Here is a 26,117-nt window from a genome sequence, read left to right as displayed (position 1 = left end):
TCTGCATAGAAACCAATGAGCTTCCAGGTTTTATTACCAAAGCTTAATTGAACAAGCTGAGGTTAGAAGCTGATTGGTTTCTATGCAGAAGTGAGCCTGATTTTGCACTTTCCAGCTTTAGTAAATAAACCCCATTGTGTACCTAAAGGTGGGCTATGCCTGTACACACTTTGTAGGTTCATCAAAGAGAAACACCAGGGCAGATAAGCTTAACATACAATAAAAATACGCAAGCTTAAGGCGCTCCCTGCATGATTATATACAGTGCCTGGCAGTAAAACAATCCAAAAAAAAAACACTAATCACAGTGATTCCCAAGGTACCACTCTGTTTATGTACTGGACTTGAGCTGATTGTAGGTGTTGGGAGGGGGGGGGGACATTTGGGATAATTGGGATGTTTTTCTTTATTGAGTCAGTTGAACTATGTTAGTTCTGAATGTATTGCAGCCCTTCAAGGCCAAATAGGGCAGGGCAGGCATTTTGCATGCGCTGTCCTCTTGTGTTTGCTATGATAATCTATGAAAACTTGAAAAAAAAACAGAAAAAAAAAACACAGTGATTGGTTACCATCATGGCGTAATTATGTGCCAGTTCAACAACCTGGCGCTGTGATTGTTAGAAGATCGGGGTAACACCTGCAGACGAATAATCCTCACTGTTGGAACTGCTCATTGTTGCACAGAGGGCTAGATAAACTAAGATTGCTGGTTATTGAGGCATGCAAATTGTGACACATGGCATCTTATTTGGACGCATCAAATGTCCAATATAATGTTATGTTTCAGCTGATATAGATTTTTTTTTTTGTGATCCTTTTTCTACGCAAAGTCGCACTTAGGATTTTTTCACAATTGCTGCACTAGCTGTATCTTTTAATTCAAACCCTTTAAAATGAATTACTATTTAGCACATCCAGAAAGCGGATTTCTACTATATGTACCAAATATTTGGTGTATCAACAATAATTTATCTAGATCAGAGTATTTACTACCTGTTGGAGCATTTCTGTACAACACCACTCATCCTTCCTGTTTCCAATAAGAAAAAAATAGTAAAGTATTAACCATGCATTCAATACATTGGCATATTGGACAGAAGGTAACATTGTGGGGAACCCTGGTAGATTATAAGGTAATGCAAGCCATAGATTATTTATCATTCAGCCTGTGTGCTGAATGAAAGAAACCTAACAGGTTCCTCCATCCAAGTTAAAGGGTGTGGATGGATGAATTTCCCCTGCCGGTTAGGGTCGGTTCACACTGGGACGACTTGTCAGGCGACTTAGCCGCCTGACAAATAGCATCCCGTTCTGTACAATGGAACCGTTCTAATCGGAGCGACACAAGCCGCTCCGACTTAGAAAAAGGTTGCTGTATGACTTTGGGGGCGACTTGCATTGACTTCTATACAGAAGTCGTTTTGCAAGTCGCCGCAGCGGTCACGTCTGGGTCGCCTGAGGCAGTCGCGCTGTAAGTCGTGCTGCCTCAGTGTGAACCGGACCTTATTGTACACTGACAGCTGGCTCCAGCAGCTGTCAGAATACCTTGAACACCATCTGCATCTGATTGGATAAAGGCTCTTTTTGGCTGACAATTTTCTATTGGGGTAGGGACTGATGTGAGTGTGCAATGTACAGGGATAGGGACAATTATAGACACTCACTCAGGTTGAACTGGATGGACTGGTGTCTTTATTCAACCTTACTAAATATGTAATATGTATTTAATATATATGTAATATATGTATTCAGCTTCTAGTTCCATCATCTTTTGTCAAGCTAGGGCAACCCAGAGCTTGAACTTTGTACGGTTGTACGGTGTTGTATTATGCTACACTGAGAAATAATGTTAAATGTGCGTTAAATCATTGCGTTGTGTTGACAGCTCATTCAAAATTAATAGGCTACATTAGCGCACTTAGGCTCCTCGTGGTGAATTTCATCACTGGCAACACAGACAGCAAAAAATATCTGACAAGAGCTAATCCTTCCATACTCTCTGGAAAAAAATCTAAATTTTATTCTAGGTATTATTTATACTTTTTTTTATATCTACGTAAATGGTATCTAACATGCATATTTTATGACAACTATGCACACCAATAGCAACTCCCTGTTTAATGGATACTGTTCACACATAAAAACACCTAAAATCTGGCTTGTGGTTGAATGACATCGTTTACTTTCACGGACGGTATGAGGAAATTGTTTGACAGTCTATTGTCACCATGGATCTGTTGCTATGCTAGGAGGACTCTGTTATGCACACAGCACTGACACACTCCAGGAGCTGGTGTCTCACTGGGCCCGAGTTTTATTGCACTATATTACATGCTGCTCACAGCCTAGAGCATTGGTTCTCACGGCTGATTCATCCAGTAATAATCTCCTCAGGTCATTGAGGCTTATATACAACTGTCAGTGCTCCTCCTATGACAGATATAGCAGCCCACAGATACGACTTACCTTTCATCTCTGTACACACAGGCTCCAAAGGCAGAAGTGCAGGTGGCATCTGTGTAAAAAAATGGCTGGTCTCTACATGTGAGGATTGATTCGGTGGACCAGTACATGAGTCTTATTGCCGATTAATCTAACGCAGCGCAACCCAATCAATACATGTGCATATACAACAATAAACCTTAAAGAGGCGCTCCAGTCGTTTTTTGTCTTTATTAAAAGTCAAAAAGGAAGAAACTACTGCACTCCAAGATGATGAATATGAGTCCTTTATTAATTCATCCAAGTGACACACCACAGGAAAAACGACAATCAAGGTATCAATGCCTTGATTGTTATTTTTCCTGTGGTGTGCCACTTGGATGAATTAATAAAGGACTCATATTCATCCTCTTGGAGTGCAGCCGTTTCTTCCTTTTTTGCAGTTTGTATGGTGGGCGAGCCGTGGCGAGCACCCTTGAGACGAGTCCTTCAATTCACTTCACTTATTAACCACTTAAGGACGGAACCTCTTTTTGATATTTGTTGTTTACAAGTTAAAAACATTTTTTTTTGCTAGAAAATGACTTAGAACCCCCAAAAATTATATATTTTTTTCTAACAACCTAGAGAATCAAATGGCGGTCGTTGCAATACTTTCTGTCACACCATATTTGTGCAGCGGTTTTACAAGCACACTTTTTTAAAAAAAATATACTTTTTTGAATAAAAAAAAATAAGACAACAGTAAAATTAGCCCAATTTTTTTTTTATATTGCGAAAGAGAATGTTATGCCGAGTAAATTAATACCCAAGATGGCACGCTTCAACATTGCGCCTGCTCGTGTAATGGTGACAAACTATTACCCTTAAAAATCTCCATAGGTGGCGTTTAAAAAATTCTACCGTTTGCATGTTTTGAGTTACAGAGGAGGTCTAGGGCTAGAATTATTGCTCTCGCTCTACCAATCATGGCAATACCTCACGTGTGGTTTGAACACTGTTTTCATATGCGTGCGCTACTCACGTATGCGTTCGCTTCTGCACGCGAGCTCGGCGGGACAGGGCACGTTTAAAAAAAAAGTTTCCTATTTATTTTACCTTTTATTTATTTTTTATACAGTTTTTTAAAGAAAAAAATGTGTCACTTTTATTCCTATTACAAGGAATGTAAATATCCCTTGTAATAGAAAAAAAGCGTGAGAGGACCTCTTATATATGAGATCTGGGGTCAAAAAGACCTCAGATCTCATATTTACACTAAAATGCAATATAAGAAAAAAAAAATTGTCATTTAAAAAAAAAGATAAAAAAAATGGCCCTTTACGAGCAAGTGACGTTTTGACATCGCTTCAGCCCTGCAATGTTATGGAGATGGGTGGGGGCCATGTTCCCCTCACTCGTCTCCATACCCAGCAAGGGGTAACATGCGATTGCCTCTGCCGCTGCCGACAGCTCCGGTAAGCGGCGGAGGGAACTGCAGGGCAGGCCTCTCCCGATGCAGATAAAAGTGATCTTGCATACGAATCTGCCACAGAGACCACTCTTATCGGAAAGCGGACCGCCAGCCAAAGAAGAGTATACCGGGGTTATAGCAGCTAGCTGCTGCCATAACAACGATATTCCTCTTCAAAGTTATAACCTATATTGGCGTGCAGTGGTCCGTAAGTGGTTAATTTATCTGGATTCACCCACCTGAGTGGTGTTCCTTGTTTTTTTTCCCATTTATTAAAAGTCAGCAACTACAAATGTGCAGCTGCTGACTTTTAATAAGCACACACTAACCTGTCCCAGGATTCAGCGATATGGCCGGCCAAACCCTCAATTCTCTTCCTCTCCTCTAGCCAGCATTACAACTGTTGGGATCCGGCTGTGACAGCTTGCGGCTTCACAGCCAGGTGTGCACTGCACATGCATGAGTCCTGCTGCGCCTCTCGAATGGTCGGGCAATCTTCTGGGACTTGTGACGTGTCCCAGAAGATTACAGGGAGGGAGGGGGAGAGGAGAACTTTTGCTCGGATCGCGGTTCCAGCGGAAGTGGGAGCTGGTACCTGTTAAAACTGGGTACCCGATCCCCCCTCCCAAATAAAAGGCATGACAAATGTGGCATGGGGGGGGGGGGGTGCTTAAAACGGAACTTCCCTTTTGGGTGTAGCTCTGCTTTAATATCTGTGAAATAATCAGTGACTATTAAAACATGCTCTAAATCTAAACATTTGTGGAAGTCCACAATAAGTGCTCAAAAAAAGTTCAGCTTTAACTAATCCAAAAACATGCAAAGTTCAGGAAAAAAGTAAAGTTCAGTGCACCCCCAAAAGATTCTGTATCTTTTATCCTTCACAATCTTCTATTGATATATACACCTCCACACCCCAGGTAGAAAACCTGCTCACCTCAAGCTCATAAATCTGTGCTCATATATGATCTTAATCATATTCACTCCACTAGGAACCCCTCTCCGATCCTCCTCAACTCCAGGCTGCTCAAATCTCCAGCTGTCAGTGTACTTGTATCCGTATATAATTTATATGTAATAGAAAGGTGGCTACATAGTGCTTCCCGTTACATTAATTTTTATTTTCACTTTTATTTTTATGTGCAAAATTTGTATAATTCACCTTTAAGAGGGCATGGCAAGGGGTGTGTCCTATGCCTACATACTTTTGCCAATAGGTGTCCCTCGTTCACCATCTCAAAAAGTTGGGAGGTATGCTTACAGGTTAAATAAGTTTGCATTTAAGTTGCTTCTAAATTCCTTCTTAGCCTATTCAATAGGAGTGCAATATTGTCTGGCAGTAGCTCAGAAGTAGGTCAGATGCGGCTCAGAAAGAGGTCAGAAGCAGCTGCTTGTGACCTCTTTCTGAGCTGTGTCTGACCTACTTCTGAGCTACCGCCAGACAATATTGCACTCCTATTGAATCGTATAGATAAAAAAGCAAACCTAATGCAAACAAATGCCACAATAGATATATGCAATCTCATAGTGAAGTCCTCATTTTCCCAGAGATGTCCGAAATTCATTGGAATATAGGGTGCAGATGATTTCACAGGTGATATCTTTTCCCACAAACAGGGATGCATGAAGTAGTCATAATTAGTAAAGCAAGGTGCAAAATATATCCCAGCAATCGGTAATATTTGTCAGTGATTTCTGTAAATGGAAACTGTTGTTTTCCATTACTGCCCTTCAGGCATTCACTATACGTGGGTAATTACGGCCCATTAGAGTAGTTGATGTTGGCTACAGTTTGCAATGCTGAACACACAACTGGCAAAACGACATAATTAATAATACTGGCTTAGGACAACCATAAGGCCTTAACAATGGTATAAGCATTCATGAATTCAAACCTAACATGGTTCAGCAAACAGAGAGATTGGGAAAAGCAATAGGCAGGGAGATAAGATGCAGTAAGATCTGCACTATTGTGCTGGACACAAAAATTCTGCTACTCCTACTCTGCACACAGCCACATCCAGCCATCCATCATCTCAGCAACAATAAACATATTGAATTGAGACAGTTGACAGTTGAGCCAGATTGTCCTATAACTTTAGACAAGATACCGTAGTGGCCCCTCCATCGGGGGCGCACGGGCACCGCCCACCCAAAGCTAGTCACCAAAAAAAAGGTCCTTTAAAAAAAAACAAAAAAAGGTCCTTTAAGTGCACTGTGCACTATGGGCAGCATGACGTCTATGCAATCACGTGATTGCAGGTGAGACGCTTCATTTGCCTGCTTTTGGGAGTCCTTTTGGCACAAAGCAATGCACCTGAACACTCCCATCTTGCAGTCATTCTCCTTGCTTTGGGGTTTTCTATTGGCACCACAGTAGGATATGGGCGGTGCTTACCTCTGAGCTGTGGTGTCACTTCTGGTTTCTCTGTGCCAGTGGAAAACCGGAAGTAACTCCGCAGCTCCGTGGATGGAACGCACGGCCCAAGCAATGTCTTCTTTCACAATCTCTTGGCCGGATTGGTAGGTTCAGAGAAATGTAAAATAAATGAAAGAGAAAAAAATATTGTCTTTAATTATTTATATTGATACATTTGTTTCAAAGGCTTTACCAGGTTAGGAATGTGAAATACAGTATCTAGCAGTGGAGTGGATGCAGAGCAATTATATGAATACAATGAGACTGCATATGATGTACACAGTGAGGCTGCAATTGATGGGCACAGTAGGGCTGCAATTGATGGGAACAGTGAGGCTGCAATTGATGGGCACAGTGAGCCTGCATTTGATGGGCACAGCGAGGCTGCAATTGATGGGCACAGTGAGTCTGCATTTGATGGGCACAGTGAGCCTGCATTTGATGGGCACAGCGAGGGTGCAATTGATGTGCACAGTGAGGCTGCAATTAATGGGCACAGTGAGGCTGCATTTGATGGGCACAGTGAGCCTGCATTTGATGGACACAGTGAGGCTGCACTTGATGGGTACAGTAAGGCTGCAATTGATGGGCACAGTGAGGCTGCATTTGATGGACACAGTGAGGCTACATTTGATGTGCACAGTGAGGCTGCAATTGATGGGCACAGTGAGCCTGCATTTGATTCACACAGTGAGCCTGCATTTGATGGGCACTGTGAGGCTGCAATTGATGGGCACAGTGCGGCTGCATATGATGTGCACCATGAGGCTGCATTTGATGGGCACCATGAGCCTGTATTTGATGGACACAGAGAGGCTGCAATTGATGGGCACAGTAAGGCTGAAATTCATGGGTACAGGGAGGCTGCATACGATGGGCCCAGTGAGACTGCATATGATGGGCACAGTCTGGCTGTATTTGATGGGCACAATGAGGCTGCATTTGATGAGCACATAGAGCCTGCATTTGATTGGCACAGTGAGCCTGCATTTGATGGGCACAGTGAGGCTGCAATTAATGGGCACACTGAGGCTGCATTTGATGTGCAAAGGGAGGCTGCAATTGATGGGTATAGTGAGGCTGCAATTGATGGGCACAGTGACCTTGCATTTGATGGGCACAGTGAGGCTGCAATTGATGGGCAAAGTGGGGCTGCAAATGATGGGCACGATGAGTCTGCATTTGATGGGCACAGTGAGGCTGCAACTGATGGGCACAATGAGGCTGCATTTGATGTGCACAGTGAGGCTGCAGTTGATGGGCACAGTGAGGCTGCATTTGATGGGCACAGTGAGTTTGCATTTTAAGGGCTCAGTGAGGCTACAATTGATGGGCACAGTGAGACTGAAATTGATGATGGGCACAGTGAGCCTGCATTTGATGGGCACAATGAGGCTGCAATTGATGGGCACATAGAGCCTGCATTTGATGGGCACAGTGAGCCTGCATTTGATGGGCACAGTGAGCAAGCAATTGATGAGCACAGTGAGCCTGCATTTGATGGGCACAGTGAGCATGCAATTGATGAGCACAGTGAGCCTGCATTTGATGGGCACAGTGAGCCTGCAATTGATGGACACAGTGAGCCTGCAATTGATGGGCACAGTGAGACTGCAATTGATGGGCACAGTGAGGCGGCAATTGATGTGCACATTTTATGTTTACTGATTTTTTTAAAATCACTGATTCATGGTACATTTATTGTATCTTAATGATACATAATCACCTGAACAGTTTTATTTTTTAGTTTGTTTGCACCCCCCAAATATTTTGAGCACCAGCTGCCACTGACAAGACACATACTTTTGCATAGTTCTACTGAAGGCTGCACAGTAAAAATGTAGGCATTGATCACAGTATTACCATGAATATACAATTTACTATATACCACATATGAACGAGTACATGGATGGATTAAGTCAGATAAGAACACACTAAACACATCTTAAAGAGCAATGCTTCCAAGTTCTCTTCCAAGCCTAAGGATGGCTATACATAAACATATTGTGGGTTTTTGCATACAATGCAAACAGTTACAGTGCTGGCAAAGCATTGTTTCTCAACTTTTTTTTAATATCAAGGAACCCTTAGAAATAACTTCCCAGTCTTAAGGAACCCCTCCTATAAATGACCATATCTACAGCTCTGAGTACAATAAGTAATAGTCACTTGAAAGAATGCTTTTTAGGCTTGTGGTCATCAGGAAGAATCCACCCTTACAGATAGCATTAAAAGATCAATGTTGTCAGTGGTTACTTATTGCTTACAGAAATTACACACTGCTCAAGGAACCCCTAGCAACCTCTGGAGGAACTCTAACGTTCCATAGAACCCTTGTTGAGACTTAAGAAAGACTATGCTAAAGTTTTTTTTTTTTTTCTCTTTCCAAAAAAAATATCAATGTTCTTGAGACTGCAAGTGCATTTCTGAAAGAAAGATCGCACGATTCAGAAGTAACTGTCGCCGCAGCATCTGGTGCAGGCCAGACGTTCTCTAATGCAGATCTTGCAAGTCTCACGCAAATTTTGTCTATCTACAGTCAACATTATAGTGTACTTATTGAAATTTTTCTTTCTTACCTTTTAGCTTCTGGTTATATTCTGTTCTGTCAGACTGACTCCTGCGCAGGGTTCCTGAATTTCCATTTTCCCCATTGGTGTTTTGCTCTACTATGGTGTCTGTTTTCCTCCTCTCTAACATGTATAGCCTGCTTTTGAGAAAGGTTAGATTCTTCTTCTTGATCCCTCCAGAATCTTTTCCACTCATGTCCTTGATGTCCATGGCCGGTCATCCAAAGCAGCCTCTCCGTTGCCACCGCTTTATTTTATAAATGTGTGATTCCAGCAATGGAATGAGTCAGCGCTGGTTCTAAGTAATCAGCTGTACCTACACTAGTAACCTGTCTAAGGGAGACACCTGTACAGCTCATAGCTCCTCCCCTATGAAGTCATGTTACAATGTACCTGAGGGCTTGTCACCTGAGACACTCGCAGCACAAGCTGGCAAAGCAGCACTGGCTCATTTTCTTACCCAGGCCAAACTTAACTTCCTTAGGCAGAGGAGTGTGCTCTCTTCCCTTTAACTCCTTGAGTGATAATAAAGCTTGGAATGATTGCACATTGCTAAGCCCTTCAACACAGAGGGGAGTCCAACCTCTGCATTCAATGCCTTTTGTTATCCTTTCCCTATTGTGCCAGCCATTTGTGACAAATGCACAAGCAGCATTAGAAATGTTGCTAACATTTGGGACACATAGCGAATATAGTATGTTACCTGGAACTAAAAGTGTCAAATGTTCTCTAGGGCTTTGTATGCTAATACAGGTGTCTGCACCTTGCGAGGAAGACATTGTAATCTCTGTACTTATTTCCTTGACTGATGAAAGGATTGCTAAGAAGTAAAGCTAACAAACCAAGCCCTCGCACAACCCCCGCTCATCATTTTCCTTCTCCGGAAAGCTTGACAGCGTAAAGCTGGTCATACACCAGTAGAATTTCAATTGAAATTCTGAAAAACTCGCTCGTCAATGCATTCGATCTTGCCATCACTGAGTCAACTTCGGATTCTTTCAGACTCCCTTGACGGTCCCTTGACAAAAAAAATGTTAAAACTGCATATGCGTTTCTGGTGCGTTTGCCTGGTTGGCATGCACTTGTGAAACGTGGACATGTGACTCAAAAAACTCACTAAAAATGCAACAGCGGTGCATTTTTTATGCGTTTTTCATTCATTTCAATGGGGAGCTACATTTTTGGTGCAGTTTTGAAAAGCACATCAAACATGCAGCATGGAGGACTTTTCAAAACACACCACACCCATGAAGCGTACCATAGGATTTAAAGGGAGACATATCTATTGGTTTTCTTGTGTTTTTAGCAAGGTAAACTCATCCAGCAAGGTAAAGTCGCAGCAAAAACACATCAGTCAGAAAGGCCCCTAATTTATTTCAAAAATCCCTAAAATGTCATCCAGACTTGATATTTGAATGGAATCCTAGAAGTATTAAACAGGTATCTATTATGTCTATCACATGCACATTAAAAATGTACAATTTTTCCCCAACGAAACCACATTCATGGTTTGAATTTTGTTTGTTCAGATAAGAAACAAGAAAAATTTCCTATTCTGCTCCTTAAAATCGTCTCAATTGCTATGGTCAACTATGGTCGCTGATTTGACCCCACTAGCCATTAGAAAATGAAACAAACATTCCAAAATGTAACTTTTTTGGAAAGAAATTCTATAAGTGCATGGCCAGCTATATTCTCAGCTATCAAGTGGTGATCATTAATAAGTGACTTTATTTCTGTGAACTACAGCTGACCAAAGACTTACATTGTTCAGAGTAAAGTAATTGATTTTAGGAGGAAAGGAGATTAAAGACATTGTCCAGCTTGCAGTTAAATATTTCTTGCAATCAGTATTTATCTGTTCCTTATTTATTAAAGGTATTTATATAGCACTAACAATGTATGCAGTGATTTGCATATTGTACTGCACAGCAGTTTCTGCACTCAAGGAGCTTACAATCTAAAGTGCCTGCCTCACATGACATTCAGTCTACTATTGGTAAATCAGCCTCTGTCAAAAAGTGTACCCAACATACAAGTTTGTGACTGTTGTGGACACATTAGACTACTTTCATGGCAGGGAATGATGTGCATGGCTCATTTGGGGGATTTACTAAAACTTTTGCACTCAGAATCTGGTGCATCTGTGCATGGTAGCCAATCAACTTCTAACTTCACATGGTTAAATTAAGCTTTGACAACTAGGGATGAGCCAAACACCCCCCCCAGTTCGGTTCGCATCAGAACATGCAAACAGGCAATAAATTTGTTCGAACATCTGAACACCGTTAAAGTCTATGAGACTCGAACATGAAAAATCTAAATTGCTAATTTTAAAGGCTTATATGCAAGTTATTGTCATAAAAAGTGTTTGGGGGCCCGGGTCCTGCCCCAGGGGACATGTATAAATGCAAAAAAAAGTTTTAAAAACGGCAGTTTTTTTGGGAGCAGTGATTTTAATAATGATTAAAGTGAAACAATAAAAATGAAATATTTATTTAAATTTCATACCTAGGGGTGTGTATAGTATGCTTGTAAAGTAGCGCTTGTTTCCCATGCTTAGAACTGTCCTTGCACAAAGCGTCATTTCTGAAGGAAAAAAAGTAATTAAAAAGCACTAGTGGCTATAATGACCTTCAGGTCTGGTATGGATTTTAAGGGGAACTCCACACCAAATTAAAAAAAAATGGTGTGGAGTTCCCCCCAAAAATCCATACCAGACCCTTTATTCGAGCATGCAACTTGCCAGGCTGCAGAAAAAGAGGGGGGGGGCGAGAGAACCGTTTTTCCTTTCCTGAACCGTACCAGGCCACATGCCCTCAACATGGGGAGGATGATTTGGGGGTCTGTGACCCCTCAAAGCACCATGTCCCCATGTTGAAGGGGACAAGGGCCTCATCCCCACAACCCTTGCCCGATGGTTGTGGGGGTCTGCGGGCGGGGGGCTTATCGGAACCTGGAAGCCCGCTTTAACAAGGGGACTCCCAGATCCCGCCCCCCCCTGTTTGAAATGGTAACAAGTAAATTGTACCCCTACCATTTCACAAAAAAGTGTAAAAAATTGTAAAAAACACACAGACACCGTTGGGATAAGTCCTTTATTAAAAATAAAAAAATAAAAAATAAAAAAAAGATTCCAGCGGTGGCAATTCACTCTCGGTATCCTGCGATGGGTGATCATCTCTCCGGGGTCCAGTGATGGATGATCTCTCCTCTCCAAGTCCAGGATCCAAGGATGATGTCCAGCATAGCGCATCCTGTCTCCACCAGAGACACCACGGGAATCCCGGCAGCCTGACAGGTCTCTTAGCTGAGGACGGGGCCACCCGCCATGTGATTCCATCCCCCTTTGAGGCAAGGGGAAACCCGGGCTTCACCAGTGATGTGCGGGTGATCCAGCCCCCCTCTGATGTAATGCAGGTACATCAGAGGGGGTGGGGTCACCCGCACGTCACTGGGGAACAACCGCTACTTTACAGGCATACTATAGACACCACCTAGGTACGAAATTTAAAGGAATATTTCACTTTTATTGTTTCACTTTAAGCATTATTAAAATCACTGCTCCTAAAAAAAAAAAAATTTGCATTGATACATGTCTCCTGGGGCAGGACCCAGGTCCCCAAACACTTTTTATGACAATAATTTGCATATAAGCCCTTAAAATTAGCACTTTAGATTTCTCCCATAGACTTTTACAGGGTGTTCCACGGCTTTTCGAATTTGCCGCGAACACCCCAAATTGTTCGCTGTTCCGCGAACGGTCGAAACAGACAATGTTCGAGTCGAACGTGAGTTTGACTCAAGCTCGAAGCTCATCCCTATTGAAAACAAAACCTGGAAGTTAATAGGTTTCTTTGCAGGGCTGCACCAGATTTTGCATGGTCCAGCTTTAGTAAATAACCCCCATTGCTCTCTGTAAAGCACTGTGGAATATACTGGCTCTATTTAAATTCATAAGATATGTCCCTAGTTAAAATAAATTGTAGTGCCGTTAGCACCAGATTGTCCTTTGAAACCATGTTTCATATTATATTTAAATGGGCTTGCATCACTGCAAGGTTCTAACTTACAAAAGCATGCAAACCATCAATATTGAAGCAAACATTGATTTAGGCTGGGTTCACACTGCTGCGGGGGGAGATCCGGATGTGATTCGCACCGCAAATCACATCCGATCTCCGTAGCGATGCGAGTACAGCCATACAGATAGTATGGCTGAATTCGCATCGCTCCCGCAGCAAACTCGCACGGGACCCTTTTTTTGGTCCGCAACAGAATCGGATCGCATGGGGGTTCACACCATGCGATCCGATTCCTGTGCGAGTCGGCAGATCGCACTGCGATATGCGGACGGATCTGGGGGTGTCATTAACATATCATTGACACTCCCAGCCGTCCGCATAGGGCAGTGTGAACTGCCGGCGGGAGGTGTGCGATGTGGGAAAGCGCAGCGGATTCGCGGCTTTCCTGCATCGCAGCGGTGTGAACCCGGCCTAAAGGATGGTCATAATGTATCACACTGAATGTGCACTACTTTAAAATATTTATTTGTGAACAATACAAGAATGACCTATTCCTTAAAGCGGACTTAACACCTTAAAATATATTTTTGTTATCCTCCCACCTCCCTCTTACATAATTGGAAAATGTTTCATCATTTTTTAAAACATTTCATACCTTTTTACGCTATAGTGCTTCTGCCTTCTGGGATGTCTTCGCCACACATTCCTGGAGGCAGTGTATTACTGATGGGAGACCATTAACATCACAAGAGATCCATAGAATGTCTGCGCACATGCAGGTAATTCCCATGGATCTCTACAAGGTCCTAGATACCAGTAACCAGCGGTATGTGTATTCATGGTCTGGTTTGCCCCAAGCATACACAGATACGCCACAGGTCTCTGCCAGGTCTCAAATACCTAGCAGAGACGTGCAGTACATTGGAGTACTTGAGGGATATTTGGGGATGGTGGCACAGGAGAGAAACAATGGAAGGAGAATATCAACAGGGTGAAATTTCTCTTTAACGTGACTTGTCACGAGACAAATATTGAAGGTTTCACCATAGCTCCCAACTGTCCATGATTTCGAGGGACTGTCCTGGATTTGGAGCAATGACCCTCTGTCCCTCTTTCCTCCTCATTTGTCCCTCATTTTGGTCTGATGTATATAGTTGTATATAAAAATTCACTTTTTATGATTCAAAAAGTGTTTCACAGAGCTAAACTTTTCATCCAAGATCTAAATTGCTGCATTTGTCAATTTTAAAAGCCAATATAAAGGAATATTAGTGGTAAAAAACACTTATTTAATAATTTAGGCTTAATTAACCTTTTTTTTATTGGTTATGTCCCCTTTAAGGGTGTGGCGGGGTGTGTCCTATGCCTACATACGTTTGCTAGTAGGTGTCCCTCATTCCCATCTCAAAATGTTGGGAGGTATGGTTTCACTGCTGACCTCTTCTTCCGGCGTGTTCGTTTCCTGGCGAACGTGCTGAATTTTTTTATTCAGTGCTTTTTGAATCTCTGACCTGGAATAAGTTGAGGGATTCTGACACTTTTTTGACACTTATTTACAGAATTCTTGCTACGGGTTTATGATGACTCAAAAGAACTGAACCCAGACACAGCTAGGCAACTAGCATTTTCAAAAGAGGGCCAACAATGAAGACCCTATATATTTATCATGACACTGTGGCCTTTGATACCAAGTTTGGTAACATGTCCCTAAGAGTTTTTAAACTAAAATCCAACTTTTAAAGTTTAAACATGGACATAATAAAATATCGCACGAAAAAAAAATCGTATTTTGAATTGCATTTTTTTCCCCACTCTGTGGCTAAATATAAAGTGCAATTTTTAAAATTGACTTAACAATTCTTCAAATGGAAAGTGTATAAGCAGGTTTAGCTAAGTCTTTTTAGAGGAGATAGTGAATAAAGGTTAATAAAAGAAGCTAAGCCAGCTGTCACATCTCACATAACTGTAGTACAATAGGGCCAACCAAGCCAGAATCTCCAGCAAAGAATTCAGCTGGTGGAATTGTATATGTGCAATGACAAATCCTCCTCTCCTAGATCCCACCATTCAGCACGATTTGAGGCTGGGAACCCTTCAGTCCTTTTCATGTGGTTTAAATAGATTCTGCCTAGACTTAAAACTATGGCACAATCAATGACAATATAATGAGTAAGAAGTAAAAGAAAACAAAAGCCATAAAAAATGTAAAGGTTTATTGAAAAAGTTTTCTGAATGGCCGAAATGTAATAATTTTAAATATATATATATATATATATATATATATATATACATAAGTTGTAGGAAATTCTGAAGTTTTTGGTAATAGGGACAGCCAAGCATTTGAGCACAGTGTAGTCACTTAAAACTGCTGAACATACTGACAGTATGGGGTTGATTTACCAACTGAAGATTGCAAAATCTGGTGCAGCTGCATTGTACATGGTAGCCAATCAGCTTCTAACTTCAGTTTGATAAGCTAAGCGTTGACAAAAAAAAACAAAAAAAACTGGAAGTTGATTGGTTTTTGTGCAGAGCTGCGCCGATTTTGCACTCTCCGGTTTTAGTAAATCAACCCCTATGTGTAGTTGTCTCTATATGCTTGCAACTTAGGCCATGTTTCCTTTTCTTGATGGGTCTTGATGGAATAGAATGTATTTTTATGGTCACGCAGATGTAAGTGAATTTAAACAAAGGTGTGCCTATTTACATCCGCTCAAGTCTGAATCTGTGTAGGTCCGTCAAAAGCAATAGGAAAAAGTTTGCATCCCTCTCTGTTTTTGCTGACCAGAACATGACAAACCAGATGATGCAAACAGTTAAGGACCGAGCCTCTTTTTGACACTTGTTGTTTACAAGTTAAAATCATTTATTTATGCTATAAATTACTTAGAACCCCCAAATATTATATATTTTTTTTCAGACACCCTAGAGAATAAAATGGCAGCCGTTGCAATACTTTATGTCACACTTTATTTGGGTAGCAGTCTTACAAGTGCAATTTTGTTGGAAAAAATACACTTTTTTGACTTAAAAAAAAAAGAAAAAGTAAAGATAGCCCAATTTTTTTCATATTGTGAAAGATAATTTTACACGGAGTAAATTGATACCCAACATGTCATGCTTCAAATTTTCGCCCGCTCATGAAATGGCGACAAACTTTTACCCTTAAAAATCTCCATACGTGTAAACATTTCTACAGGTTACATGTGTAGAGTTACAGAGGAGGTCTAGTGCTAGAATTATTGCTCTCGCTCTAGCCATCATGGTGATACCTCACATGTGTGGTTTGAACACCATTTTCATATGCAGGCGCGACTTACGTATGCGCTCACTTCTGCGCGCGACTTTGGCGGGACGAGATGCTTTAATACATTTCTTTCAGTTTCTTATTTATTTTACTTTTTATTTTTACACTGTCTTTTTAAAAAAAAAAAATAGGTGACTTTTATTCCTATTAAAGCGGTAGTAAACCTGCTATTTTTTTTTTAACACCTGCAAAGCAAAAGGCATAATGAGCTAGTATGCACTGCATACTAGCTCATTATGAAATACTTACCTTAGAACGAGGCCCCGACATCTGGCCCGATCCACGCCGAGGGAGCTGACATGCTCCCTCAGCGTATCTTTCGGGTATCGCGGCTCCGGCTCTGTGAGTGGCCGGAGCCGCGATATCGTCACTCCTGCGCATGCGCGCGGGAGATTTCATTCCGGCCGGTCAGCCACTGCCGGATTTTCAGGCCGAGAATCCCCTTGTGTGCATGCACCGCTGCAGTTAGCGGCGCATACCGAGGGGAATAACTCCTAAACCGTACAGGTTTAGGAGATATTTTTTTTTACCTACAGGTAAGCCTTATTATAGGCTTTCCTGTAGGTAAAAGTTAAAAAAATGAGTTTACAACCACTTTAATAAGAATGTAAACATCCCTTGTAATAGAAAAAAAGCATGTTAGGACCTCTTAACTGTGAGATCTGGGGTCAAAAAGACCTCAGATCTAACATTTACACTAAAATGCAATACAATATTGCAAAAATATTTTTTTCTCCCCTCCATCTGCTGCCATAACAATGATATTTAGTGTCAAAATACCAACGTACAATGACGGCGAGTTGCGCTAAGTGGTTAAAGCTCTCTTAGAGATTGTATGGGTCAGTTTTTCCTTCATCACAAAAGGAAGGAAAAATTGGAAACAAAATGGAAGACCCAAAAATTACATTTGTCCTATTTTGATCCAACTCAGCAGATCCTTTGCTGGGTTGAATAAGAATGGGAATGAGGGATGGCCTTGTGAAAGCCTATACCAGTTAGCAGCTTGCTGACAGAACCATTTTAATGAGACTCTGTTTCCAGGCCTTTAATTCAACAAAAAATCCTTCTATAAGGTTATATGAGCATTTAAATTATAACTAAAGGCAAAACTTTTTTTTTCATTTTGGATAGTGGGGGGAGGGATTAGAACACCTGTCAGTTTTTATTGCTGTCTGTGCCCCGTTTCCCCTCTCTATTTGTCCTGTTTACCATAATCATTGAAAGTGAAAGTAGAAGAAAATCCTCATTTTTGTGATGTCCCCAGAAGTGTAATAGAAAGAAAATCTTCCAATGGGGACACTAGTTCTGGTTAACCGGAGGCGCCGCAAGAAATTCTTTTAATTTGCAGGGATTTCCTCCCACTTCTTGTTTGTCTACGGGGCAGAAAGTGAAGTAAAATGTCCCCAATGGGACAAAGATGTTGAGAAAAAATCTGACAGGGGATATTACCCTCTCTTACACTATCCATAATGAAAGAACACGTTTTGCCTATAGTTCTACTTTATGTATGTTCTTTATGTTATTTACCTGTAAAATTCACTCTTGTGTACACATCAAAAAGCCATTAGACTGCTGCTGGATGCCACCATCTTAGATATATTGTCAGCAGCCCAGAAAGGACACTGCAGGGCAGCGCCTGAGGGCCCAAGGCCAGTAGGAGGCTCCCTGAGAGGCAACTGACAGGTGACCCCACAGCTTTATTATCCAGGAAGTAGAGGTTCAAGGGAGAAGGCAGTGAACGATGATGCGGTTCCTGCGGAGGACCTTTGGCCAGCGGCATGTTGGGAGAAGAGTGACTTGTGCCGTTTGGGATGATGGAGCCACGGAGATGAGGGCAGCTGCTCCAGCTACTTTTCCTCCTGTGGGGTTCTACACACACCCCACCTATCTGTCCCCCTCTGGGATCAGTGGAGGGGCGGGGCCACAGTCCCCATCCCTGCCACGGAGGACAGCAAGTTAGTGCTGACTTGTAAAGTGTAGCTGCTGGACATGACCCATGTCAGTGTGAACCAGTGTAATCCAGTTTCAGGTGATGTAATCCCATGGTCAAAGGGTCCCAAAAGGGGAAAAAGGGACAACTGTATATACAGAGATCAAGAGGGCAGCTAGGAGATCTTAACAACAGACCAAAATTAATCCATCTCAGAGCATGGCCAGCCACAAGACTCCTATCTACATCTTCCCTGGCATTGATGTTGGCCATACTCTTGGATGGACCCATTCTGGGACGTGGTTAAGAACTCCTAGCTGCCCTCTAGATCTCTGCATTTACAGTTGTCCCTTTTCCCCTTTTGGGACCCTTTTATCATGTGGTGATCGCAGCATCACAATGCCAGGCTTATTCTTTTTAACTTTCATTTGTAGGCTTGGGACTGCTAACCTCTTTATGAGTTTCTAGGTGTGAGTGATACTTGACATCCATAGGACATCTTCTACATCAAGACTGTTACACTTAAACCTATAAGCCCTTGTACACACAGTCGGATATTCCGATGGACAATGTCCGATAGGATCGTGTTGTCCAATAATCCGACAGTGTGTGGGCTTCATTGGACTGTTTCCATCGGAGTATCCTACAGACCAAGTTTTCCCACTTGTCTATAAAATTTTCTGACAACATGCTCCGATCAGACTTTGTCCGATCATGTGTAGAGAATTCCGATCGGACAAATTGCCACGCATGCTCAGATCAAATTCCTAGACCAAAGCTATTGGCTACTAGCCTGAACGTAGTCCCATCGTAACGAAATAACGTCATCACGTTAAGTACCATTGGATTTTCTGAAAACTTTGTCCGACTGTGTGTATGCAACAATTTCGGACAAAATCCTTCGGATTTGGTTGTCGAAACGTCCGACCGTGTGTACAAGGGCTAAGAGTTATATATGAGTTTTTGCCTATAGTGTATGTTTTGAGATATGGTTTTATGTTTTGTAATAAAGATGTAATAAATTGTTTTCATATATATATTCTGTTTTTGAATTGTATTTGATGCCAGGAAAGTCCCATACACCCATGATACAATTTATTGAATAGGTTTTTATTTGTATTTATTGAACAGATATAACAAAACAGTTAATTGTTAAGGTTTACATATAATTTAAAGTTCACATTAAATTGAAAAATGTAATCTAACAGGAGAACAATTCTAATTTCTGCAATTAATAATCTTTACAATTTATTAAAAGTTATGTGCAATTTATTCTATTCTTTTTATTCTCTTCTGTGATCCAAAATCAGTGGGAAGCATGCCTTCATTTAGCTAAATACTTGATTCATCCAAAGATCAAAACAAACTCTCAGCAGTATATTACCTTGTTACAACACGATCCTGCAGTGCAGCTTACAGGCCTCAGACTTTCTTTTCTTATAAGCATTCTTAATAAAATAGATTATATACTTTAAGCCTGAAAGGAAATGTTTAACCCTCTGGATAAAAAAACAATAAAGTGTATGATTACACATCATCTTTATTCACTGCTGGAGATTTTCAGACTACCCTTTTCGGTCAAGTTGACCATAGTGATTAAATTACTTTGGCCAGAGCTTTGTACAAATCATCGGTTGTACGGTCATATATGCAAATAGAAACAACTTTGACTACAAGATAAAAGATTTCAACATAGACTTGACAGTGACAAATTAAATAAGGTTCATACCTAGCTGTAGGGAAAATTACATACTAGAAATTATGTATTTTGAGATCCCACCATCCACTGGAAATTTCAGTAATACTGGCCATTCATAGAATGAGTTCTATCAAAAAGAATGTTTTTTTACTTTAGATATGTATGTGTTTTCTTCTGCCCTCTGTATGTGTCTATCCTGTACAGTTGTTTATTAAAAGCAAGGTCTGCCCTCCTCCGACCACTGTGCTAAAGCTGAGGCTTCGGAAGCCAAGGAGACTTGGAGGCAGTGGGCAAACTGTAGTCTAAAAAATAAAAAGTAAAAGAACAAACAAAAAAAAAAACAGGATTTCAGATTGCAGGTGTTGGGAGTCATGTAGGGATTTAAAGCTCAACTTCAGCTTTGGATACACTTTACATAGCTGGCCCAAACAAACTATGTCCCTCAATGTGAGGCCACTGGATGTGCTGCATAAACTGTAGGTAGCTGAGGCTATATATAACATACAGCACTATGTTCTAGGTTTGAGCTGAGACTTGCTGCCTTCTACCCAGAACACCTTAGAGCAGGGGTGCCCAACCTTTTGAAGAGTAAGGGCCACTTTATCGACTTGGTAACCGGTCGCGGGCCACAATGAGCGTAAAGATGGGAGGGCAGGTCTGTGTCCACTCTACATATGTAGAGCAGACACAAATGCAACCCACTCTACCCTATGGGCCCTCCGATCAGCCCAGACAGAAGGGGACAGATCCCCTTCTGTTTTTCAAATTTTTTTAAGGAAATCAGATTGCAGATAGGTGGGTGTAAATGGACACAAGTCCGTTTACATCTGCCGCTCTATAGAGGTGAATGGAGAGTCTGTTTGAGTCCACCTGAAAAACAGACAGGCCGACCCGATTGGACCAGTCATGTGAAAGGGGCCTAAGGCTGCTTCCACACTGATGCACAGCGGTTTACCTGCTCCTCAACTGACCTCAATCTTCGCTTCTTTCTCAGTATTCCTGCAGCTGGCTGGTACTGCTGGCTGGTTCTGCCAGTGGGTACTGGTACTGCTGGATGTTACTGGTACTGCTGGCTAGCATTTCGTTCGCATATGTAGCGCTATACAAGTCATTCATTCATTTATTCATACTACTGGTGGGTACTGGTACTGCTGGCTGGTGGGTACTGCTGGCTAGTACTGCTGGTGGGTACTGGTACTGCTGGCTGGTACTGCTGGTTTATACTGATAGTATGGATGGTGGGTACTGGTACTGCTGCTGGGTACTTCTAGCTGGTACTGTTACTGCTGGTTTATACTGCTGACTGGTACTGATGACTGGTATGGATGGTGGGTACTGATACTGCTGGCGGGTACTTCTGGCGGGTACTCGTACTGATGACTGGTACTACTGGCTGGTACTGGTACTGCAGGTTGGTACTGGTACTGTTGGTACTGTTGTCTGGTACTGCTGGCTGGTACTGGTACTGCTGGCTGGTACTGATACTGGTGGCTGGTACTGATACTGGTGGCTGATGTCCCAGAACACGGGATCCTGTGTCCCGACCCACCATCCCCAAGAATAATTGTGACAGAAACATACAGCTGCAGTAGAGAGCAGAACCGAAGCTTCACAGGCGGATTACATTTTGTATCACTCCACCTGTGAAGGAGCGAGCGCTATACAGGCAGCATTGGCTGCTTCCTCTAGCGGCGGCTCCGTTCTTCAAACTAATGCTCGGAGATGGCGGGTCAGGAACCCACGATCTGGGCTTGCTGCCCTGCCATCTCAGATCAAGACATGGCGGGTCACATTAGAGGACCAGCGGTTGGGTGCCCCTGCCTTAGAGTCTGATTGGCGCCCAGCCATTAAGAGAAAGCAATGTATTCTAGCAATGAATACAAAGCTTCCTCTGAAGTGAAATTGCACTCTGCAAGCCATATATTTCGTCGGAGCTAATTGAATATGGTGAAACTTCACTTTGCAAAGAATACTCAATAATGTACACTAAAAATAAAAAAAATGCAATGAGAAGCTAAAAATGTCCCCTGTAAAGTGAAACTTCCCTTGTAAAGTGAACAGTCAATTCATCCTTAGTAAATCAACCCCACAGTCACTGTGCAGTGGGTAATGTGAAAATGTCTCTTTAAAGCTGAACTCCAGGCACACAGCTAGATACGCCTTAAAATACACGAGGGGCTGATCTACTAGCCAAACTATTTGTATTGCTGTTGATCCAGTCCTGAGATTTACACAGGTCTGCCAAACAGCAGAGCCAAGTTGGTGATTTGACCTTTCTCTGCTGCAATTAGGTAAGACAACTAGGTGCCCTCCTCACCCCTAGTCTGTGATTGGATAGTGAAAAAGCAGCTTCAGACTGACAAGATCATTCTTCTGTCCTCTACCTATTTCACCATGGTCCTACTAAGTAGAGGTCTTCTGCTTAGTGGATAGCAACAGGCTCATACCAATTCAAATTTAAGTACCTAACCACATGCCGACCAGCCGCCGCAGTTATACTGTGGCAACATGGCTCGGCTGCGCAAATAGCCGTCATGGTACGTCGGAACCATAGACGGCCACTGTAAAAATGCCAATGGTGCCCAAAATGTGTCGAAATTGTCCGACGTGTCCGCCATGTCACAGTCCCAATAAAAATCGCAGAACACCGCCATTACTAGTAAAAAAAAAATTAATAATAAAAAAGCCATAAAACTATCCCCTATTTTGTAGATGCTATAACTTTTGTACAAACCAATCAATATACGCTTATTGTGATTTTTTTGATTTTTTTTACCAAAAATATGTAGAAGAATATGTATTGGCAGCCTAAACTGAGGAAAAAAAATGTTTTATATATATTTTTTGGAGATATTTATTATAGCAAAAAGTAAAAAATATTGCATTTTTTTCAAAATTGTTGCTCTTTTTTTGTTTATAGCGCAAAAAATAAAAACCGCAGATGATGATCAAATACCACCAAAAGAAAGCTCTATTTATGGGAAAAAAAGGACGTAAATTTTGTTTGGGTGCAACGTCGCACGACTGCGCAATTGTCAGTTAAAGCGACGCAGTGCCAAATCGCAAAAAGTGCTCTGGTAAGGAAGGGGGTAAAATCTTCTGGGGCTGAAGTGATCGTGACCGTCGGGCACTCGCACGCGCCCCCCCCCCCCCAGTAGACATCTATGGTACCGACGTACCATGGCGGCGATTCGCGCAGCCCAGCCATGTAGCCGCAGTGCAACTGCGGTGGCTGGTCGGGCTGCGGTTCTGTAGTCCAGGGGTTGACAAATTTGCTTTGAATTTAGGAGCCAGTTAAAAAAGTTAGGAGCCAGTTTTTTTTTAGAGTGGTATGGATTGTCAGCTCCTGGGGTAAGGCCACTCATTTTCATCCCCTATCCCTAACTCACAATGGAGCACCCAGTCAATAACTCCAATGAAATGCTGTTACATCAGGGTTATGGGCTGACCAGAAAGAGTAAGGCTGGCAACAGGTGGCACTGGCTGGCACGTGGAACTGCCAGATGGCATTGAAAGGTGACACTGGTTGGCTTTGGCAGGTGACACTGGTTGGAACTGGCAGGTGACACTGGTTTGGAACTGGCAGGTGGCACTACTGGCACTGGCAGGTGGCACTGGCATGTGGCACTGATTGGCAGGTTGCACTGGTTTGGTACTGGCAGGTGGCCCTGGTTGGTGATGGCAGGTGGCCCTGGTTTGGAACTGGCAGGTGGCCCTGGTTGGTGATGGCAGGTGGCCCTGGTTGGCGGTGGCACTAGTCACTGGCAGATGGCACTGATTGGCGTTGGCACTGGCAGGTGGCACTGATTGGTGGTGGCACTGGCAGGGGGCACTGGTAGGTGGTGGCAGGTGGCACTGGTAGGTGGTGGCAAGTGGCACTGGTAGGCGGTGGCAAGTGGCACTGATTGGCGGTGGCAGGTGGCACTGGTAGGCACGTGGAACTGCCAGATGGCATTGTCAGGTGACACTGGTTGGCATTGGCAGGTGACACTGGTTTGGAACTAGCAGGTGGCACTATTGGCACTGGCAGGTGGCACTGGCACGTGGCACTGGCTTGGAAGTGGCAGGTGGCCCTGGTTGGCGGTGGCACTAGTTGTCACTGGCAGATGTCACTGATTGGCGGTGGCACTGGTTGGTGTTGGCAGGTGGCACTGGTTGGTGGTGGCACTAGTTGGCACTGATTGGCGGTGGCAGTGGCAGGTGGCACTGATTGGTGGTGGCACTGGCAGGTGGCACTGATTGGTGGTGGCAGGTGGCACTGGTAGGTGGTGGCAGGTGGCACTGATTAGCGGTGGCACTGGCAGGTGGCACTGATTGACGGTGACACTCGGCACTGGCAGGTGGCACTGGTTGGCAGTGGCAGGTGGCACTGATTGGTAGTGGCAGGTGGCACTGATTGGTGGTTGCCGTTGGTATTGATGGTGGTGGCACTGGTTGGCACTAGCAGGTGGCACTGATTGGTGGCGGCAGGTGGCACTGACACTGCCAGGTGGCACTGATTGGCAGTGGCACTGGTTGGCGCTGGCAGGTGGCACTGGCAGGTTTCACACAGAGCACTCTGTTACTGAAATGTAACAGAGGAGCTGTCAGAATTGAGCTTAATGTCAGGGGTGGGCGGGACCCAGCCGGGGTGTGAAACTGACAAGTAACAGAGAGGCGGATCTGTCAGATTTGAGCTTGATGTCGGGGTGGGCGGGACCCGGCTGGGGTGGGCGGGGCCCGGTCGGTGGGCGGGACTCAGCAGCTATCAACAACAGCCAACTATTGGGCTGCTTAAGAAAAGGGGCGGGCCACATACACGTGGCGGCCTGCCCAGATCCCATCGGCTGGTGCTTGATAGCGGCCTGGTCCCGCCCACTCCGGCCGTGTCCTGCCCACCCGGACATCAATCTGAAATCTGACAGATCCTCCTCTCTCCGTTGCTTGTCAGTTTCACACACTTACACCCCTTTCACACCAGGGCGTTTTGCAGGCGCTATAGCGTGAGAAATAGAGCCTGCAATCCGCCCTAAAGAAGCTGCACCATTGTGTGTAGTGTGAAAGCCCCGAGGGCTTTCAGACTACAGCGGTGCGCTGGCAGGACGTCAGAAAAAAGTCCTGCCAGCAGCTTCTTTGGAGCGGTGAAGGAGCGTTGTGTTTACCGCTCCTCCACCGCTTCTCCCCATTGAAATCAATGGGGCAGCGCTGTAATACCGCCGGCAAAACGCCGCTATTGCGGCATATGGCTGGCGGTTTTAACCCTTTCGCAGCCGCTAGCGGGGGTAGAAGCGCCCCGCTAGCGGCCGAAATGCGCCACAAATCAAAATAGCTGCGTTTTACCGCTGACGCAATGGGCGGTGTGGTGTGAAAGGGGTCTTAGCGCGGTGCCGCTGAGTGTGGAGGAGGGAGGAGGACGGCAGTCAGTGTTAATGCTGCTGCATGTCTGGGGCATCAATAGTGAGTGGGCAGGTGGCAGCTTAGGCGCCAGGTTGCGATTTCTGGTCGCATTGGCGACCTGGCTCCTGGGGTTTGTCCAGCCCTGCTGTAGTCATTTATTTAAAAGCTGTAGCTGCTGACTTTTAATAAACAGACACTCACCTGCCCAGGGATCCAGCACCTCACCCAAACCAGTTTCTTCAATGGTCTTCCGGTCCCGGCGCCAGCGTATGATGTCCGGGACTTTGTGTGGAGATATCTGAATGTTGGGTGCAGCTGCAGTCATCATTCAGATATCTTTTTTTCCCTATCCCTTTTTTTCTGCTATTCCCTGCAAAGTAAAAACAAATATAGCTGCTGGTCAACAGTTTTATTGTTTTTACAGGTGGCGGGAGGGGACGCCCTCCACTCCCGCCACCCTCCGGTGCTTCTACCGGCTCGCCCGTGCAATGGCCGAGCCATTTACCATAGAGCTAACTGAGGACCAGATGGTCCCCCACCATCTCTATGACCTTTGGAGGCCGGGCATGACGTTATGACCTCATGGACGTTTTTTCAGCTGGAAAGGCTGAGATTGTTTTTTTTGTTTGTTTTTTTATCTCAGGCTTTCCAGCATACAGGAGAGATGTGGAGTCTTACAGACTCCACATCTCTCTGTAAAGAAGACTTGTCATGCACTATTCCTATTTAACCACTTAAGGACCGCCGCATGGCAATGTACGTCGGTGCAATTTCACCGACAGGCACAAGCACGTACATGTACGTGCTCGCCTTTCAGCGGGTGGGGGGTCCGATCGGACCCCCTCCCGCTGGATGCGGTGGTCCGTTTGGCTGCAGGAGCGATCCGGGATGAGGGG

At 43.6% G+C, this 26,117-nt stretch overlaps 1 protein-coding gene across 1 annotated transcript in view; it reads right to left on the bottom strand.

Annotated features, from left to right (window-relative positions):
• Nucleotides 1-9,292, bottom strand: part of ARHGEF38 (Rho guanine nucleotide exchange factor 38) — a 178,682-nt gene extending 169,390 nt beyond the window's left edge. The window contains exon 1 of the mRNA XM_077476667.1: nucleotides 8,894-9,292. Coding sequence (XP_077332793.1) covers nucleotides 8,894-9,095 — 202 coding nt within the window. The 5' untranslated portion in view covers nucleotides 9,096-9,292. The remainder of the gene's footprint in view (nucleotides 1-8,893) is intronic.
• Nucleotides 9,293-26,117: the final 16,825 nt, after the last annotated feature.

This window comes from Lithobates pipiens, unplaced genomic scaffold, assembly GCF_037356315.1.
Source record: "Lithobates pipiens isolate NorthernLeopardFrog02 unplaced genomic scaffold, aLitPip1_a1.2 Scaffold_13, whole genome shotgun sequence".
NCBI lineage: Eukaryota > Metazoa > Chordata > Amphibia > Anura > Ranidae > Lithobates > Lithobates pipiens.
Note: the sequence above shows the minus strand (reverse complement) of the source record. Positions and strands in the feature narration are given on the sequence as shown.